At 39.7% G+C, this 19,025-nt stretch overlaps 3 protein-coding genes across 4 annotated transcripts; 2 read left to right on the forward strand and 1 right to left on the reverse strand.

Moving 5' to 3' along the window:
* The first annotated feature begins 1,863 nt into the window (after positions 1-1,863).
* On the forward strand, positions 1,864-10,330 carry LOC131779130 (uncharacterized). The gene is made up of 6 exons (XM_059095667.2): positions 1,864-2,215; positions 4,749-5,038; positions 5,697-5,896; positions 7,239-7,377; positions 7,821-8,499; positions 8,879-10,330. The coding sequence occupies exons 1-6, from the start codon at positions 1,986-1,988 to the stop codon at positions 9,375-9,377; spliced, it is 2,037 nt and encodes a 678-aa protein (XP_058951650.1). The 5' UTR covers positions 1,864-1,985; the 3' UTR covers positions 9,378-10,330.
* A 599-nt stretch (positions 10,331-10,929) lies between these two features.
* LOC131779118 (indian hedgehog protein) lies at positions 10,930-14,426 on the forward strand. Its single transcript, XM_059095652.2, has 4 exons — positions 10,930-11,078; positions 12,066-12,524; positions 12,805-13,008; positions 13,275-14,426. The coding sequence occupies exons 1-4, from the start codon at positions 11,024-11,026 to the stop codon at positions 13,802-13,804; spliced, it is 1,248 nt and encodes a 415-aa protein (XP_058951635.2). The 5' UTR covers positions 10,930-11,023; the 3' UTR covers positions 13,805-14,426.
* On the reverse strand, positions 13,616-18,932 carry LOC131779117 (synaptotagmin-7-like). 2 transcript variants are annotated; one of them, XM_059095651.2, is made up of 5 exons: positions 18,762-18,932; positions 17,743-18,659; positions 15,746-15,881; positions 15,016-15,355; positions 13,616-13,754 (listed from the first exon to the last, which is right to left on the reverse strand). In XM_059095651.2, exons 1-4 carry the CDS (start codon positions 18,772-18,774, stop codon positions 15,039-15,041), a joined length of 1,383 nt encoding a protein of 460 aa, XP_058951634.2. In that variant the 5' UTR covers positions 18,775-18,932; the 3' UTR covers positions 13,616-13,754; positions 15,016-15,038. The 2 variants fall into 2 exon arrangements, with proteins under 2 accessions (XP_058951634.2, XP_058951633.2); XM_059095650.2 differs by lacking the exon at positions 13,616-13,754 and having other exon boundaries at positions 14,434-15,355.
* Positions 18,933-19,025: the final 93 nt, after the last annotated feature.

Consider the following 19,025-nt stretch of genomic DNA (forward strand, 5'->3'; position numbering starts at 1 on the left):
CTTCGAGATAAGGGCGGTTTCTTTTTTCGCTCATTTTCCGGCTCTCATCGATAAAATGAGAATCTCTCATCACGATTTTTTCGTAATTTGTTATCAGTAAAATACATAACCTTCCAGAAACCCTCATATGTAAATGATTTAAAACGGATGTAAGTAGCTCGTGCCACTGTTGTCTCTTTACTGAGAGATCCATAATGCGATGTAACTCGCTGGCGTCTGGTTGACGCTGCTGTTACTTTTTCCAGCTGTTTGAACGAAATAAGGGATCTTCTTCCAGCACTCGTCACAGAACTTACCTCAGTATTAACAGGGTAAGAACCAGCTATCCCTTTAAGCTGCGACGAAAAAAAACATGCCTAAGCACTGACTGTTTTCTTTGCACGGCACTTTCCACCGACTTCACCCATCGTTTGGTTCATTCAGTCGATTTCAAATGTCAAAATCAGCAGATGGTTTTAAAGGCTTGGAACAGTTCTCTTCCTGTGGCATTCGGTTTCGTTTTTATCATCGCCAGTTTATCTAGTGCTTGCAGTTAATAATTACCTGGTGATAGATTTCTCCAATGACTGAAATAAATTGCAGCCAGCTATTTCAGTAGAGCCGAGAGACAAAAGCGTAAGGAGAGTTTATTACAGTAATCAAAAGTCAGATATCTATTAGACTGACTACTTTGGAGATCAGAGGGATTAAATCCGATATGACTCATGAACAGCACGATATCTTTTAGACTTGTCAAACAAATGTATCTTGATTAAAGGACGTAAAAGGAAAGTCAAGATGTTCCGTACGTGCAGTACTTGATTTTCAAGTTACACACGTGGAACTCGTTATGCGAGCGAGTGGACGCCAAAATCAGAGAAGGATTTTTAATTTAATAATGCAAGTGTTTCCATGCAGCTAAAACTGTACCGGGTCAGTGCAATAAGAGAGGCGTATACCATTGAGACTATGACTTACTGTGTAGGAAGACTCTCTCTTTGTGCTACTTTTCTAGACTATAATTATGGTATCTTTGTCAGATTAGTTTTTTGATTCTCTAAAACAATTCTCTGTTCGATGACAGTTCCAACTTGTGCGGCTTAAACTGTTAAATTCAGCATTGTTCAATATACAGTTTCAGTTGAGGTATCTTTGAAGTATAATCTGGTTTATCCGGAATCAGTGGAGATCTGGTAGAGTTGAGTCGACCACTTCCTATAAGTGGTTTTGCTGTTGTTTTTTCTCCTCCTTCGTTGGTCTTCCTCTTTAAAATATTTGAAACAGAACTTGGCCAAAGGGAAGCCAGTTTTTATTTGACTGAGTCTTAATTCAAGATAATGCAGTATCGAAACTCGCATGAATCGGCGCGAATGTTCATTCTAAATAATTGGAATATATTATATTTAGAGAGAGTTCTAACAGGAGTCGCTTCCCTCCTTTGATGATAAAACTCATTGTTCTCAGTTTACGTTAAAAAGTGGGTTTCCTGTTTTTCACTTTTCCCACTTAACTAATCGACTCATTCTAACAATAGATTTTACCCTCGGGAAAGGAATGTTTTTGATAATATGTGGTCAACGGAAGTCTTACTCTTTGACAAGCAAACGCAAAAGCAAAGTTGGTGGACCTTTCAAGGAGTCGGACAGCATTTTTTTTATTAAAAAGATCTTTTTAGAAAAACCAAAAAATTGTTGAAAGAAGTTTTTGAAGTAAATTTTCATCAAAAAGAGAAAAAAAAAGGAAAAGAGAGAGATTAGAAAAACCGCCGCGCGCGTGAGTGGCCCGAACGTTGTTATTTTTCCATTTCCGGTTCCGCCTGCGGAAAGCTGTTGATTGGCTTGTCAATATTTCACACTTTCATAATCAAAATGTAAAGATCAAATATCGAAGGTTTTATAAAATATGCAGCAGAGCAAACGAGCGGACAAACGACTGCAAGAGAAGTTGCCGTTGGAGTCTGCCGTACTTTGACTCCCTTATAGCAAGTAAATTTAAAGGAACTTAAAATGGTTAAGGCAGTCACGAAACCCGCCGCCGAAAAGCCGCCGTCTGGCGGATCGGTGCAAGTCAACCTGGTCGAAGAGAGTAACGTCGAAGTCGCAAAGGAACCAGTCGTGGTGGAATTTACACGCACAGAACGACGAAGACCTCCGCGGACGTGTGTTTTCGTAACTCTCCTTTTATTGGTGTTACTGGTAGGATTCCTGGTTGTCTACTCAATCGAGAAATCGAACCGGTGAGTGGTTTTTCTTTAGTAAAGCGGGTTTGTAAACACTTTCAGGATCGGAAAGTATCAATATCAAATATGCAACGTTTAATTTTTTTATTTGTTCTGTATGCACTGTCCTGTAACCTTGGCCTGCAGCGACGTAAATGCTTTATTTCACACTGCACGATTGCTGTACTCTATTTCCCGCAGAGTGCTGTATTTTATTTATTGAATGTAGTCATTTTTCAAACACAAAAGGTCTGTTTGGATTTTGATCCGCTGGCTCTCTCTCTCATTTGTGTCATTGAGGCGATAAAACCTGAAGAAACCGCTAAGACATCCCAAGCTCATAATTGCATGGTAAAACCTATGTTTTATTTTCCGGAAGAAATTGTCGTAAAGATAAAAGGTAAATTTAATATGTCGGCGCATAAAAGATCACTGCGAGCGCCTTCAGCACCTCATGTTATCTGATGGAACCCTACCACTTTCACCGCTACTCGGCCAATGAAAGTCCATTTTGATGCGTCGCCTAATTACTTTTATTGACTACGAAATTAACCTGCAAATTACTGGAGTCTTTTCTCTGTTGACGACGACAAAAAACTTGTTGTTATTGTAATTAATGTTCTGAGTCACCTAGATCCTATGCGGGCAATACCAAACAGACCTTGGGTTTCTACCCTCTGTCTACACCTTTGCGATCCTCGGTAGGTGCGATTGATTTCCAAGACTTCACAGTTACATCTCCTAAAAGTTCTATTTGATTCCCCGAAACTAAAGATGCTGCGTAATGAAGTCATTAAGTGCATTTTATTTCTTTGTGCTGGACGGCATTTAAGCTTCAAAGAAAAACGCGTCGTTTTATTCTGAGTCATTGTCCTTTAGAGCTAATGCCACCCAGGGAATCGAATTAGCGGCGCTGATTTACACGCGAGTTGAATGGCTTTGGGTTCTCTGAAAGAGCCTTAGTCTTAATTTTATAAGTGGATTTTTGCTTTGTGGGTTGTTATGGATCTAGGGTTTGAATTCCACAAGTTGATCAGATGACATCATTCCAACCCAGAACCCAGTCCCATGAAGAGTTTGAAAAAAGCCTACTTTACTTTGTTTTTGTACTGCTCAGTGGCATCCAAGTGTAAGTTGGATCTTCTTGGGACAAAGTTAATGAAAGATATTTTACTTTTGAATTATCCATGTAGCAAGGATCTTCGATCATTTTGTTCTGATGCTTAACATCTACCAAAAAGTTGAGAACAACATTTTCTCAAGATTGTAACCAGAGTAATGCACCAATGGGAAATGCTTCGCATACCCAATCAAGTATACTATTTACCTTTCTAATTAAAGCTAAGCATAACCAGATAAAAGAGCAAACCTAGCTTTTAAAGTAATTTGTCTCCGTGGATTAAGCCTCTTGTAAGTCAGATCAGTGGCATTTTGATTCTGCCCAAGATGAAATCAACACAATTTAATGAAAAAACCTGTCAGACATTGTTTCATAGGGTTTCATTATGGATTAATATTATCTATGAATGGATCTACTCAGTGGCTTGTCAAAAGATAAGGCACATGCCAGTTTATGTTACAATAGCAGGAATATCAAAGGATGATCGGAACCAATGAAGAGCCCCGTCATCAGAGCTGGGCAGTAGGGCAAGCTTGGTTAATGAGAAGTCTTTGTATTTGATTCATATCCACCTCAGCTACTGAATGGATCCACCTTAGCTACTGAATGGAGACATAGTCCTGTTAAAATGAGTACTTGACTCACTTAATTTTTTGCATGAACAATTTGCAATATTTTACATGTCATCCTGGTAACTAGTTTATTGTGCATATATGGGGAATTTTCCTGCCTTGTGAAGGTTGTGGCCTCTGTAAAAACTGGCCTCTTGGCAACAGGGTTAGCCAGCCTCTGCTGTAAACACTCAGAGATTTCAGCAAAGAAAGATTAGAAGGGGGCAGTCTTTAAATTTTGACCCACCAGTCTGACAAGACTATATGAAGAGGTCTTCAGATGGTAAAACCAGAAAGTTAAGGAGGATTTATTAGAAAAAATTTAGATATGAGCATATTAAGTGTTATCAGATGTTTCCCCTTCATGGATTAGCTTTGAGTATAAGTATTTCCTTTTGTTCTTGAACAAATTCCACAATTGCTAGAGGGTCTTGGGAGATTTCGCTTGTTTTGTATTCCTTGATACAGAAATACAGTGCATAGCCAAAAGAGAAAAGAAAGAAAAAAGGCAATATTTAAAGGGGGAAAGATACTGTTCTAGACAGATGGCAAATCAATATTTCATTTGACTCATTGCATGCCATCTTTGTTTATAAAGTGATGCATTAACATGACCTTTTAATTTAGAATTGTGGAAATTTCTGGCAAATTTGCTTTGATTCTAAGAGCCTGACACATGTTATTAATGAAATCAGTGGTGATTCAGACACTAAGAACAAGATTAAAAAAAAGTTACAAAGAGCAATCGATTTATAAATCTATTTGGAGCGACTGTCAATTTTCTTGAACATGGTTATTTAATTTTATTTCATATTCACAGGGACAAAAACAGATCCATGCAATGGAAATATGGTGAAGATGGCATCAAGATTACAGATCCTCCAAGGGTATTAAATAATTCAGAATCCTCCAGTACATTTTGGTGCGGCACAGACGATGTTTCTTGGGAAACTCAGGAGGAATTTTACACTTTGTCAGATGCTATCAGCCAAGATGACATCATGGGTTTAAGGCCAATTTTCAGGAAGGATCTCCCACATAATTATGTTGCATACTGGGAAGCGAAAATCAATGGAAAAACTGGAGAAAAATACGTGATCATCTCAGCCGGTTTGTGTTCATAGAGTGTATAACATCCTGTTTAGAATGACACTGCATTTAGGCACCTCTAATCAGGCAACACCTCAATAATGTGGGCACCAACTCTGGTTATTTTAGCTGAGTTGTAGAGCTAATCTCTGACTTAAAAAAAAAAGCAAACACTGCTTAGATAAAGAACACTTTAACCAAATTTGAATTTGAAGTGGTGATATTGTTACACCAAAAGCTGTTTTAATGGGTGTAAATTTACATGAATAAACTGAAAGAGAGCATGTACTAATAATTGGCCAGGTATAAAGCTTCTAATTTCGTCCCAAAGTGGCTTTATTTCATGAAGCTAAACTGTTTGTGGTTTTCTGGGTAAATTAGTAAACAGAAAAGCTGAATGTGTGGTTAATAGGCTCTTGTGCCTGCTGTGTGATGAGAGGACCCAGTTATCACACATTTATAAGCTGAAAATAGGGCTTAGAGTTAAGTTTACAAGCGAGATGTGACTTGGTACTTATCAGCTACAGTTTTTATAAGGGCCCAGCATACTATGGTTAAACAAAACAGCTGGAATAGGATTGAATAGCTTGAACCAAAATGAAACTATTGGCTGTTGGTAGCAGTGGCTTAACAGTGAAGAGCTGTGTGAATGATGAATGAAGTTTTGTTATTTGTACAGCTAGACAGACGGGAGATCATCGTCTTGCTGAAGAAGGATCTTTACCAAGTCCTTCAGACCTACTTACAGCCCAAGCCAACAGTCATGGATATGGCTGTCACAGAGTCTATCGCCTAAGACCTGATGGTCTCATGGCATGTGAAGATACTGATGTAAACAAAATGGTCGCCATCACAAGGAACATTGATACAGATTCTACCGTATGTACCATTTTTTTACCTTTTTCTGAGCCTTTATAAGCTAAAACCACGACTTGAATTAAAACCATAAGCAACTCTAGCCGTTGGGCAATACAGACCAGCACATGCGTGAGAGAGAGAAGTCCCACCGAGTCGAGCAACTCTTGTAGGCCCCCCAGATAAGGCCAATAATAAAACATTTTGGAAGATGAAGACATCAAGGCCGCGTGAAAGCATTTTTCAAGGAAGAGCCATAGCTTTCCTAAGCTGTCAAATAGGTCTTAAAAGAAAATCGTAATCGAGGACGTGGTCGACAATGAACAAGCTAAGCGAGAGGATGATAATGGGAGATGGTAATCATAAGGGTTTAGCACAGTTCGAGATAATGGAAGTCATTTTTTGCCGACGGCTTAAGTAACGCGATAACACTTTTTGGCATACTTACAATGATTAACGAAGATTACGTATAATATGTAAGTATGGTTTTAAGGATTAACATAGGATTTTAGTGATTAAGATCACCAACCCTATAGTTCAAACACTTTTACCAACTTAAGGGCTGACGGTTCTCCATAAGAAAAACAGATCAGTTACAGATATTTAGAAGTCGGGATTAAGGTAATGGATGTCACATATAATAGGGCGGTGTGGCTGAGTGGTTAGGGCGCTGGACTTGTAATCTGGTGGTCCTAGGTTCAAGTCCTCCACCCTGCCACTCACTGGATTGTTCTCGGTCGCCCCAAGGTCGACTCCGCGGCTGTGATGTGTAGAAAGCCTACTGGTTTGCCTCCCGTCAGCCGGGATTTTCAAGCGCTCTATGTTTATTTGGTGTATTTGTTACTCTCTCTTTCATGTTGTCTAGCCCACAATGTAAACTACTGGGTCCACCAGTAATTGTGATAGCCATATTAAAAATCTATTTTTTTTCTCTGCGGAAAAACAATTTCAAAAAATTAAAGCAAAAGAAGTCATTTACGGCTCGAGAGATCTTCGGTGTGCAAAGTATTTGTAAACAACCCCGGAGACAATTTGTTCCTTCTTTGTGTTCGTTGCAACCGCATTAGAGGCATAAACGATTATTTGGTATGTTTGCGGCGAATTTAAGAGAATTAAAGAAAATGATAGTTCCATCGCACTATAACTTGTGTGAGGCTCACTGAGGAGGTGCCTGGACCATCTCACTTCTAATGTGAGTGATAAGTAACATCTCAGTCCCCGCAATATCAATTCATCGTCATGTAGAAAATAGAAGAAAAGTATCAGATAAACGATTCCGTTTGATATGAATCAAAATTCGCAATGGAAAATAGTGGGAAACTGTACCCATTGCTTGTGCTCGCTCTCATGCGTTCTTGTTACATAGGATATTGATTGGAGACACCTGGACAAACAAGTAACGAGGGAGTTACCCAACATGGAGAGAGAATGGAAAGAACAAGCTGAGCGTTTGAAAAAGACGCCAGAGTGGAACAGGTTCGAGTGGCTGTCCATGGCGGTAGGGGGTAAGTAATGAATGATGTGACCGTGTACCCCACACACTTTTTGTTAGTGGCTTATGAAACTTTTGGAGGAAATCGAGTCTCTGTATACAAAAGGAAAACCTCAGATTTGTCTCCCCTTTCCCCCTCCTTCTGCCGATCTTTGGAACTCTCTTTCAAAAAAAAGGACTCATCACGTATGCTGTTTAAGAGTTGGGTTAATGGGCGGTGTGATAGACAGCTCAACACGGAAAAGAAATGTTGGCTGATAGTCGACCGACAATCAACCGACTGTTTACCGATTGTCGGTTGGTTGTCGCTAGGCCATTCTTTTACAGTAACATGTATGTTGTGTACGGGATCTTTTAGTCTTAATGGTCGCCATTAATGTTTATTTATGCTAAGACTTATTCTTAGTGTTTAGGACGTGATTGCCTGCCGTTTGAATGTATTTTTTTTGCTTTCAGACGTTAGCACAAAGCCCACAACTCTAGTTGAACCAATCACAACCTCGCCAACACAGGAATCATCTGTTAACCTAGAAACGGAGTATAACTTCGAAGTGGAAGAAACTGAAGATGGTTTCAAAGCAGAGCTGGGACTGCAACCGGGCGACTCGGTTCGGATTCCTCTCGGCGAGGGCTTTCGTGATGTTCGTGTCAAGTTCGTCGGCCTTCGGGATGGTGATTGGATAAAAGCAAAGAGCGGCAAGAAACGTTGGCAGAAACGACTTTGTCGCGTTTTAAGTGATTTGTGTGATAGTGACGGAAATGTAGATATCAGTATGGTTAGCAAACGTTTCTTCAAACTGACGAAGACGGGCGATCGTTTTATCAAAGTTAAAGTTGACGCAGACGAAAATTTTGTTCGGAGAAACCTCGGTGGAAGGGAAATACGTTTTAAAGTAGAACTGCGGACCCGTGGGACTCAGACCATGGTTATCAACTATGGAATTATTTTGAAGAATAGAAGGCATCGGCGTGCTTTCTCCAACAAGCACTTTGGAATACCACATGAAGAGTTGCTCCCAAAGTATCGTCAGCATCATCATGGCCAGTGCACGACAGGTTCGGGTCCAGTGGCGTGGGCAAAGATACTCGGTTACTTCAATAATATGGCGGCTAGAACTTACAATTCAAGTTATCCGTGAGTAGTTGTAGTGATTTAGCGTAGCAAACAGAGACAGCATGTTACATAGTCAAGTTGGCTTGCGAATCAGGGGGAAAGGAAACAGGAAAAAACGTGACGTGTTGCGTGACGTGTTGCGTGACGTGTTGCGCATGATGTTGTTTGTTCGATTAGCCGGAGTTTTGTTAATTTTAAAAGAGCTAAAACCTTCCTCCCACCCCCAGAAAAAAATTGTTCTTATCATTAAATTAATCCCAGGTCCTCATTATTCCAATATGCAGTCTATCCAAAAGTGTTTTTCTTTCTACATACGAAAGTGACACCATGAATTTTCAAAGTGTGGAAATGAATAAAGGATGTTTAGGTTAATCCTCTCTAATTTTTCTTACATTTACAGACCACTGAACAATATGTTGGATTGGCCCGCTCATTTACCTCTAACAATGGACGCATCGGTAGAAAACATGACGCAACGGATATTTTCCGAGCTTGGATCGCATTGTTCACACCATGGTGGAGGAGTAACCTCCCCTGCTCACATGGGGCGAATCAAGAAAGCCTTTGAGAAAGTCCCGGGACGAGAGCTTAAAGTTATTCATCGAGGATACCATGAAGGCGAGGCAGGCTCGTGGAAAAACTTGATCATCGATCTTCTGAAAAAAGGATACCCAGTTATTGTGAGTAAAGACAACAGTAAACATGGCCAGCACCACTATGTGGTTGTAACACGGATCCGACAGAGTGCGAGGTATTACAGTTTTTGTCACCGTCAGACAGGCGAATGTTCGCCTTGGACTTTAAAGGAGGAATCGCTGATGTTTGTTCACGAGGAAGACGCGCCTGGTAAATGGGAACCCGCCGACATTCGATTTATGGCTGCAATCTTTGAGAGATGAACCGAACAATCTCAAGTCAGTCTTAATCAGCAGTAGTAATCTGATTGTCGCTCCTCGGGCTACACACGTAGGATTTGTATGAACGATACGAAAAATGAACGATAAAACACGACGTTTCGACCAAACTTCGGTCATTTTCAAGTGAATAGTAAGAATGTCATGATGAATATATATTGACTGCCTAATTTATGAAATGTTTCTTATCCAAGAACTGAGACCCGCTCTCGATGTGCAGTCGGACTCAATTCGTGCAAAGGTTTTTAATTAAGTTTTTAATTTTTATTTGGTTTTTAATTGGCTTATAATTATTTCTTCTCTCTGTCTGTTCGTATTGTCCGTTTACACTTCCAAAAAACTTTACACTTCTTACACGCATATATATATATATATTCATCGTGTCATAGAATTCACTTTGTAAATATTGTAATGTAACGAAGGCTTCGGGAAAATTGCCTTGATACATAGGTAACTTATATTTGGTAAGTTAAATTATTTTTGGTCATATTTTTCAAGTTTTTATTTTTTCGGTGTACGAAATGGTGATCAATGGAAATTTGTACTGTTGCTATTTGTTGTATCAAATTTATGTCCGCAGTTTATCCGGTGAATTTCAGTTTTTCGTCAAGCAGTGTCTTACTTTGTTTCGACGGCTGTTGACTTTTTTATTACTTTATCGTTATTTTTGTAATAATTTTTTTCAGGGTTGACTTCAGAATGTCCATCTTTTGCGAGGCGCTTTTGCTTCCATAGAACAGACTTTAAGTATGCAGCTTTTGCGGAATTTTTTATGAGCAGTGTATGAAATATCCTTCTTTACTAAAAAGAACCTTGTATTTGCTTTTCGAAAATCGATAAGTACAGACTTAGGTCCTGAATTTAACTGCCCCAGATACCAGACACTTAATTGTAAAACCTATATGAAATAAAATGTCCTGCTTATTGTATATTTCATCCTTGGAAATTGGTGTTTTTTCGGTATTCATTTTCTAAATCCATACCAATCCATTTTCTTCAAAAGTTTATTAGATATGTTTGGTGTCTGTACCTTAAGTTTGAGGAGAGAGACCGTAAAGGCGAGGCTTGTCAGAGAATTTTGTCGTGGAGCCGAGCTGCGTGCATTGTGTAAAACATTGAGGTTGTGGTATGGCTCTCAGCCAGAAAAACGCCCTGAGTAACATTGATATGTGAATAATTTATGTGGAGTTGAACAATCTGCCACTGTTTCACACCATCTAGTTGTTGACCCAACTTTGCCTGCCAGTTCTCTCTAGTTCAACAATTCAATTTTTTTTGCGACCTCGAGCTCTTTTTTTCCATAAATAAAGCACAATTTAGGTGTTAATGACGAAACATTTGTTGTCCCTGGCAGAATATTTGAAAACGGACAACTCCCATCAACCTCTATTCCAAGGGAAACATTCACGAAATGCAAAACGTATTTTTCGTTTGCCCGAAAGATAAATAAAGCCACCTGCGATGCTATGGGGAACCGCACGAAAACAGACCATTCTTCCTTAATAATTTATGAACGTTTCCAAGTATGACACAGCGCTGCCAATGTTCAAAGCTCATTTCAGCATTTTTAGGAGTTTGTTTGCAGTTCGTTCGTTTCTCCGCTTAGGAAGGAAAAAACAAAAGAGGCTAACATGAAGGTGATGATGGCGATACTCCTTGTGCTTAATATTCCGGTGGCCTTTACCAGTAAGTATTAGTATCCTTGTATGCTCTATTTGTGGCGGTTTGATCGGCTCCGTTAAGTGTGGATGTTGGCAGCCGCATAGTTAGTAATACACAGCGGGGTTTATGTAAACATCACTAAGCCCGATTAAGCCTTTCGTGGGGTCTTGTAATCCTGCTATTCACCACTGGGATCTCGAGGGTTTAGTTTTTAAAATAAGGACACCACCTACTATTCATGCGAAATAAGTTAGGCTCAGGAAGCCTTATACGATACACCAACTTAAGTTTTGAAGCTAACTAGAATTTTTGCTCTTCCGTGCTGCATCTTTAGATATCACAATGACGTCTCTACAGTCTTTCGCTCAGGAAACGTTTTTAACATGCTTTTAACTGTACCTTACTGCATTGCTTTCTTTCATTTTTCCATATGCGCAATTTAGTTACTTTCGTGGTGGTTCCATTTTCATTGAGGGCTAACGGTACGGGAGGACTTTCTAGCGATCTCGTAATTCGGTATCCGCACCATGATATAAGGACAAGTTTTTATGTCCATTGTCTCGTGATACCAATACTTTGTATGAATATACACTGCCTGGTTCCGTATACCAATCTGCCGTCGTTTACTGAAATTAGTGAGACGTATTAGATGCGAAAAAAGCAGCCGGCCGATGGAAACTTAATCGAAAAGTCTATATAAACAACTTTAGAAATCTTCGATATGCCACTAAGTCTTTTGAAATGTTCTAAAGGTTTTTTTCGGAAAAGTGCCTGTTTCATTTCTTTCAACGAACGCTAATTAAATCCCACATTCCTTTGAAATGAGGAGATTTGCGCGGGAAAATTTTTAAGTTCTTTGACTAGGAACCCCGCTGTGCTCTCTTTATTTCGAACCGAGGTTATGGCCGCAGCAAAGTGAATTCTATTACACGATGAATATGTAAACATATGTGTGTAAGAAGTGTAAAGTTTTACGGTCTCAAGACATTAACACTTTCATTGCATCTACAGAAATGCTGCCATCTTTCTCCATCCTTCAAAAAATGTATCTTGGCGATAAAAATTATGGAGGGATTTACAACCGCTTGAATGTTGAAGAGTACCTTTTCCCAGAAGACAGTGGTGAGCTCAAATTCTATCCAAACGCCACATGCATATTGCGCATGAGCGCCGTGTTAAACGTCACAACAGAAAGGAACGGAAGCAAGAAAGGTCTGAAAGGCTACCATTATTTCTATGAACGAGCACCTCTGTTAGAGTACCTCAAGGAAGAATTTGGTAAGCCTATTGTATCTAACAATACCGCAGTTTTTCGAGGGCAAGTGGGAATAATGTTCGTTGACATCAAAGATGGAGATGACAGCAAAGATTGTAGCGTTCTGTTATGGGACGGGAATGGATTTCATCAAGCAAAAGGTGTCCTAAAACACAAAAATTTCATATCTGCTCAGCTGTGGCCTGCTCCTACAGGTAAGTGGAAGATGCACGTCGGAGTAACATTTGGGTTTAGGGATTTAATCAATTAGAGTGCCTGAGCTGAATGATTTTATCATGTAGACTATCCTTGCTGACCTGACCCTAGCCGAGGAGACCTCCCCTTTGAAAGCTTGCCTCGGTTGGCCGTACGTGGTCTGGGTACGAGATAATTAGATGGGCATTTACAGTTTGGGAATAGAATATCGGGTTCAAGGCTTATAGCTTGTAAAACACCTAAGTAAATTAGCTAATGAATCTTTCCCCTTTGTATCAGATGGCTGTGTAATCGACGTCAACGTTAAGCAATCAGGCGGGGGAACATGCTTCCCTTCGAAAGCTAAAGTAGAGGTCAGATCTGGGAAGAAGATTCCCATCAGTGAGCTCGCCATTGGAGACACAGTCAAGACCTTTTCTAGGGGTGGTGAAGTTGTCTTTAGTCATGTGGTTACCTTCTTGGATCAAGCGCCTGACCACAAGGGTAGGTGGTACACTTGAATAAATTATTTCTACATCTTTGTATTTGTCTCCTAAACTTTTTACTTATTTTTAAGTTCTCCTAGACAAGGTGTTTGCCGTTATTACATTTACTTGGAAATCACTGGTTATCCTTGTAATCTGATTGGCTTCCAAATTCTCATACTAATTTGGTACTAATAAAAGTCCTGGGAGACTTGTATTTGAAAAGACTCTCAAGGACAAAACTTTTAAGATACAGATACAGCTCAAATTTTCTTCCCTACACAGGTCATTATTACACCATCACTACTGAAGACTACATCAAGCTCACACTCAGTGAGGCTCATCTTGTGTTCGAGTTCCGACCTCTGAGTGCGAAGTTGGGAGGGAATACCTTTCGCTCAGTGCATGCATCCCAAATCAAGCCTGGTGACTACATCCTCGTTCACGTTCCAACGTACCATGCTCCTATTGCAAGGAAGGTTATGTCAGTCTCGACGGCTGAAAGATTTGGTGCCTTTGCACCAGTTACCCAAGAAGGGACCATGATCGTGGACGGTGTTTGGGTATCGTGTTACGCTGACATTGTGGATCATGATTTGGCTGATTCTCTCATGTCCCCACTGAAGAGCTTTTACAACATGGCCCCTCAAACGCTAGGAGCAAGAGGCTTGAACGTTCATGGGTACCTTAAACAAGTCTTGCGTCCCATTGGCTTGCGAATCCTTGGAAAAGAGAAGTTCTATCAAGGACCTGAAGGCGAAGAGACTGCGGGGAAAGACAACACCATAACATCAGTTTATCACCAGAATATCTGAGTGGACTTTCTTTTTCTAAGTAGCTAAGCGAGATGGATCAAGGGACAGTGTTAGTAACCGTAAAAAAAAGCTTATAAATAAACGTGCAGCACATTGATTAGGAGGCAGCGTGAAAGCGAGAAAAAAGCGGTGTTGTGGTGTTGCAGTTTACCACTCATATAGACTTACAGTCCAAGTTTAAGATGTCCTTTCTAAAAAACGAGGACAAGTGGTTTTTATTTATTGTTTTAGTAATATATCTCCCAATAGCTTTTGCAAGATTTTGGTAATTTACGCCAGAAAGTAAGGGTAGAAATTTCATCTGTATTTAAATGGTCTGTTACATGAGAAAGGTCAATTAATATTTCATGGAAATGTTTGTTACAAATCGTTCATCTCATGCGTCACAGAAGGATTCCCAATGCACTTTCCTGTTACTGTAAATAAATGAAAATGTAATCCCGTCGCCAGATGGATTTACTCTTTGAACCAAAAGGGGGACGCAGTTTATCACAGTGCTGATAAACTTTATTGGCCATAACAGTGTGTTACGAATTGTCATCGTTTGTACTAATGACTGTAAATTAGATAAAAAAAAACTCGCCACTATATTATGAGCCTCTTTTAACGGCGAGGAGCGAAAGGATCGCGTCATATCTACGAAGTTTTTTTTTCCTTCTTTCTGTTTTTTTTTTTTTAATGAACAAAGTAAAAATAGGTCAATTGTTTTGCATAAAATACTTCACTCAACCGAGTAACTCCCACACATACCAAAATAGATCCTTTTTCACGGATGATTTTCCAAAAAGAGATTAAATCACATATTAGCATTCTCCTCCTTGCAAATACACTCTGTATAATTTAAAAGGGTTACGGTGATTTAACCTCATCCCAAAGGGCTCAAAGGAACCAGAGAGTCCTTTTCATTCACGTTACAAGCGACTTTTCCGTTCAGGCTGGAAGAAAATTGATGACACGCACGCTTCATGTTCGTTCGTGCGCGTGTGCTCTGAGAACCTAAAATTATGATTATGATACGAAATTTTCTCTTTCAGAGCAAAATATAAACAAGGCATATGGCATTTTGTAAGCTTTGCCACCTGATTATTTCATTATTAAAAATTTTCCCTGTGGTATCTAGATTCTACCCAGCTCTCCCGCAGGCCATACATATTTCACCCAAATAAATTCAATTAGGTCTACTTTACAAGTTTCAGTGTAATTCATCTCACTGTCGAGGGACGAAGAAATTCAATCATTCAATAAAATACTCTTGGAGAGTGTGCCATTGCTCTATTTCAAGGTGAGGCTTTTCCATGGCTTGTTCCCAGTGTTTGTATTCGCTCTCGACATTCACGCAATACCCAAGATGCACCGTGCCCAAGGGGACGTCACGCACTCTACCACGATGCTTAACCTTGAAGAACAGCGTGATCTGAGGCAGTTTGTCTGAGTCCACATCGAACACATACATTTCGCTGAAGTTTGGTGTTTTGGTGTTATGAGCAGTTTTTGTCGTCCGAGTGCTAAGCTTCCGTCCACAGAAGGTGAGATCTAGTTTCACAAATGGATCTGAAAAAAGATACCGACAGTCGACGTTAACTGTACGCTATTACCAAACCTTTTCCAAGAGTTTTTGAACAGTGTTTGGCGAGCCGAAAGGACATGTCGATCGAACTGCACAACGATATTTCACTGCAATTAAATAAGGTATCTAAAAAATTCAACCATTTTCATTTAATGTACAATTGATTGTCTTAATCGAGCATTTTTCTTGATACTTTGTGCTTCAGCATATGGGAAAACTCCGATATATCATCCATGAAAATAATCTAAGAAGTTATTAATCATTCGTTATGGTGGAGAGAGTTTGTAAAAAAATTATCTTGTTTTATTATCTTTCTTTCTCTTATTTATTTATATACTTTGTTTTTGTTGTTGTTATCTGGAAGGGCTACTCACTTAGTCTCCCGTCCTTTGTAATCTGTTGTAAGCCCCTGGCACAGTTTACCTTCACCATTAGTTTTTGATCCGTCGGGTTGTGACACAAAGAAATCGATAGCTCGCCAAGCCCAGAGGATAAATCTTCAACTTCTTCCTGAAAACAAACAAAGTCAGAAAAAGATAAGGAAGGTTATAACAAAGGTCAATGATGGACGACCCTCTCGAGTTTCTCCATGGTTTACTTAGTTGCATTAATTAAAAGTTAGAGTTCCGAAAACTTTTGCCTAGGGGCCATTTTCTTGTCAAAGGGGGGGGGGGGGGTCGATACAAATGCTTAGTCGTTGCTTTCCATGCCTACACGGCCAACGTAGAAAAGGTGATGTAGAGAGGGGAGAGAGGATGGAGAGGGCAAAATTGCTTTAAGGGCGAAGCTCATTCTCTTCTTTCGCTTCCCCTTCTACTATGGCCACGCATGCACAGACTATAGCTGTATAGCTGTCCGTTTTCGATAACTAAGATGTGATTGCAATGGTGAAATCTGTTTCTGCCTGACATCATTAACTCAAAACATTGGAGTGCGTCTCTGCCTGAAATATTGACGGATGAGATTAACTAAAAACCAGCCGAGACATTTATCAATCCGATGTAAAAAGTGAGCTTGTTAGACTCAACGGAAGCGAATACTTGACTGTCAAAAGCGGCTACCTAAGTGGCTTGGACTCGATGGTTTTTGCTTCTCCCAGTTATGTTCCCGAAATAAAAGCGAGCCCAAAAAAGCGCTCAATTGTAGGTCATGAGGTTTCCGGAAAGGAAAATGTTCTTCAGACCGCAACCAGAAGACAAAACTTTTTTCTCCACCTTTATGGTCCTCCCAATTTAGTTTAAGACGACCCTTTCACAGTCGCTCGTAACCATCAGCGTCAAGCGCGTAAGAATTAATTTTATCCTTTTTCAGTTGCTGTCCTCGTATCAAAAATTTTCTGCTAAGTTCTCTTTTTTTTGTCGCTGCTGTGAATAAAACAGCTGCTGCATTCGTACAAGGACTTAACAAGAGTGGAGGGGGGGAGTTTAAAATGTGTATTTTATATAATCCCTAATATCTTCCTAAATTTCATTCAGACGCTGGTGAACAACCCCCCCATTGTAAAATATTGTGTTGATGAAATTTCTATTTTTTTAATGCATTGCGTCAGCATCCCTACCGTCGACAAACTTTGCAATTAGCACAAGCCTCTCAACGTGCTCCAGACCTATATCGCTTAAATCAACTCCTAACAACCCAAATTTAGCGACCAGTTTGCGTCAGCACAACGGCGATATCGATCATGAACCGTGTGGAAAAGTTTTAACATAGGAGTATGAATCACTACCTGAGAACTGAGAGGGAAAGAAATGAAAAATAAGGAAGTGTGGAATTATTTAATTTTGTCACATGGGAAAAAGTCTAAGATGTTTCTAAGCTATATGAAGAAGGAAAATTTATCATCTACGTCGCGGCGTCAAGTTTGTCGCCTTTCTGACGTAATGTCATCGTCTCCCTCGATTGTTTGGGTTCCGGCTCTTTTCATCCGGAGCATAGTTAATGTATATTTTTCCAATTCATTAGAAAAAACCAAAATCCGAGATTTTTACAAAAACCAAAATAAGCTGTTTTTTTTTTTTTAAATTACACAGCAAAATTGAGGAGCAAAACAAAAGAGCATCGCGTCAAACTGTGACATTGACGGAATCTTTTGAAAAATTTCAATAGATTGGAATGAGGAACTTTCTGGTATTTTACATGATATAAGCATCCGTTCATTTAAATAAACTTAATTTTTACCGTCTGTTTCTGATATCTTGATCAACAATGAATGTTTCTTGGGTCTTCTGTAGATTTTGTCGAACTCGTCAAAAATTTTGAGTTTTGTGAATTTTTTTTAAATCTGTGATATAAAAAACTGACATTAAATAGTCACGCAATATAAGTCAATATTGTGTAATTAGCTGCGCTCAAGAAGTTTCAAAACACATACCTCGATGGGGCATTCTGTTTCATCTATTTCAACTGGAATCAGGGGAAGAGTTTTCGTTGTTAACTTGTTCGGCGGAAGATCTTTTAAAATGTACTCCACTTCTCCGATAATTGTGTTCGTTTGAGTATTCAACAGCTGAAAGCGTAACATACCCTCTGAAAGTTTTCCTTGAGTTATTCCGTACGCCTCCAATTTTTCATTAAACTGCGGATCGTTCGTTTTCTTAACTACACGAGTTTTCTGTTCCCAAATTTGTTTGCCATTTAAAACTATCGATGCAGCGACATGTATATCAGGTGGATGTACGCTTCCCAGAATCACTATCTTAATCCCACGGGTTGCGTAAATTTGCAGCAAACGAAAAGACTGATCGTAATATAGGGAAAACTCAAGTTTTCCCAAGTTTATCTCTGGGTTTTTCTTGTGAACCGCAACTTTCCTTTGCTGCGGAATAGAGAGATTTTCTTTCGAGGATTGCTTTTGTGGGTGCGAAATTTTTCGCGGTGTCCTCGGGGTTCTTGGCAATTTGGGTGTTATGGACGGAGGCGAGATTGTTCCAGTGTTGATTGCATCTAGCTGTATGCCTCCTCCATCTTCCGCTTTGCGCCGCACGTTGACACTGTGAACTGTCGCTGACAGATGAGCATGGCCATGCCGATACTCCTCTTTAGAAATACTACAAGTTCGTTGAAGTTCTCCGATCGCCGGTTGTTGTTGTGGAACAGAGACGGCCTGGGGAATATAAAATGGTGGAATGTCCTGGTTGATTATTGTCCGCGAGCGAAGTGTAGGATCAGATGTCAGCTGGGTGTATTTATAATTATTTGTTGAAGAGCGTTGATGAAAATACTGTATCAGCAAATAAACAACGACCACAACCAATCCGGCGACTAAACCCAAACCAACAGCCAAAACAACTACAATAAAGAAGGAAAACAGAAAGGTTAAAGCACTATTAAAAGCAGTCGAATATATTGTCACTGATACTAGAAACAAAACGTTAGATTGAAGTAGTTTACCTTGATTAACCATCTAGGAAACTTCTACACGGCTGTCCATTGGTGAATCGAAACCCAAATTTTACTCGAGCACTGCTCCATGGAATTTACCTACAGAAATATTTCATGATTGAAGTGAGTATATTTGTCTCGAAATTATTGTAGTCGGTCATATTTTCGAAAGCAATATTGGCGCGCTTAGTCACCAAGTCAAAAATAAATTATGTTCTCGTTTTTACGTGTTCTATGAGCTACCTTGCTTCCGGTTTGGGACACGACCAATGG

This window comes from Pocillopora verrucosa, chromosome 4 (genome assembly GCF_036669915.1).
Source record: "Pocillopora verrucosa isolate sample1 chromosome 4, ASM3666991v2, whole genome shotgun sequence".
In the NCBI taxonomy this organism is placed as follows: Eukaryota; Metazoa; Cnidaria; class Anthozoa; order Scleractinia; family Pocilloporidae; genus Pocillopora; species Pocillopora verrucosa.

Coding starts and splice junctions, on each gene's coding strand:
- LOC131779130 (XM_059095667.2), top strand. CDS start 1,986: ATGGTTAAGGCAGTCACGAAACCCGCCGCCGAAAAGCCGCCGTCTGGC. Junction 2,216..4,748: donor TCAATCGAGAAATCGAACCG/GTGAGTGGTTTT, acceptor TCATATTCACAG/GGACAAAAACAGATCCATGC. Junction 5,039..5,696: donor ATACGTGATCATCTCAGCCG/GTTTGTGTTCAT, acceptor TTATTTGTACAG/CTAGACAGACGGGAGATCAT.
- LOC131779118 (XM_059095652.2), top strand. CDS start 11,024: ATGAAGGTGATGATGGCGATACTCCTTGTGCTTAATATTCCGGTGGCC. Junction 12,525..12,804: donor GCTGTGGCCTGCTCCTACAG/GTAAGTGGAAGA, acceptor CCTTTGTATCAG/ATGGCTGTGTAATCGACGTC. Junction 13,009..13,274: donor TCAAGCGCCTGACCACAAGG/GTAGGTGGTACA, acceptor TTCCCTACACAG/GTCATTATTACACCATCACT.
- LOC131779117 (XM_059095651.2), bottom strand. Junction 15,882..17,742: donor AAACAGAATGCCCCATCGAG/GTATGTGTTTTG, acceptor GTTTGTTTTCAG/GAAGAAGTTGAAGATTTATC. Junction 15,356..15,745: donor TACAAAGGACGGGAGACTAA/GTGAGTAGCCCT, acceptor ATCTTTTTTCAG/ATCCATTTGTGAAACTAGAT.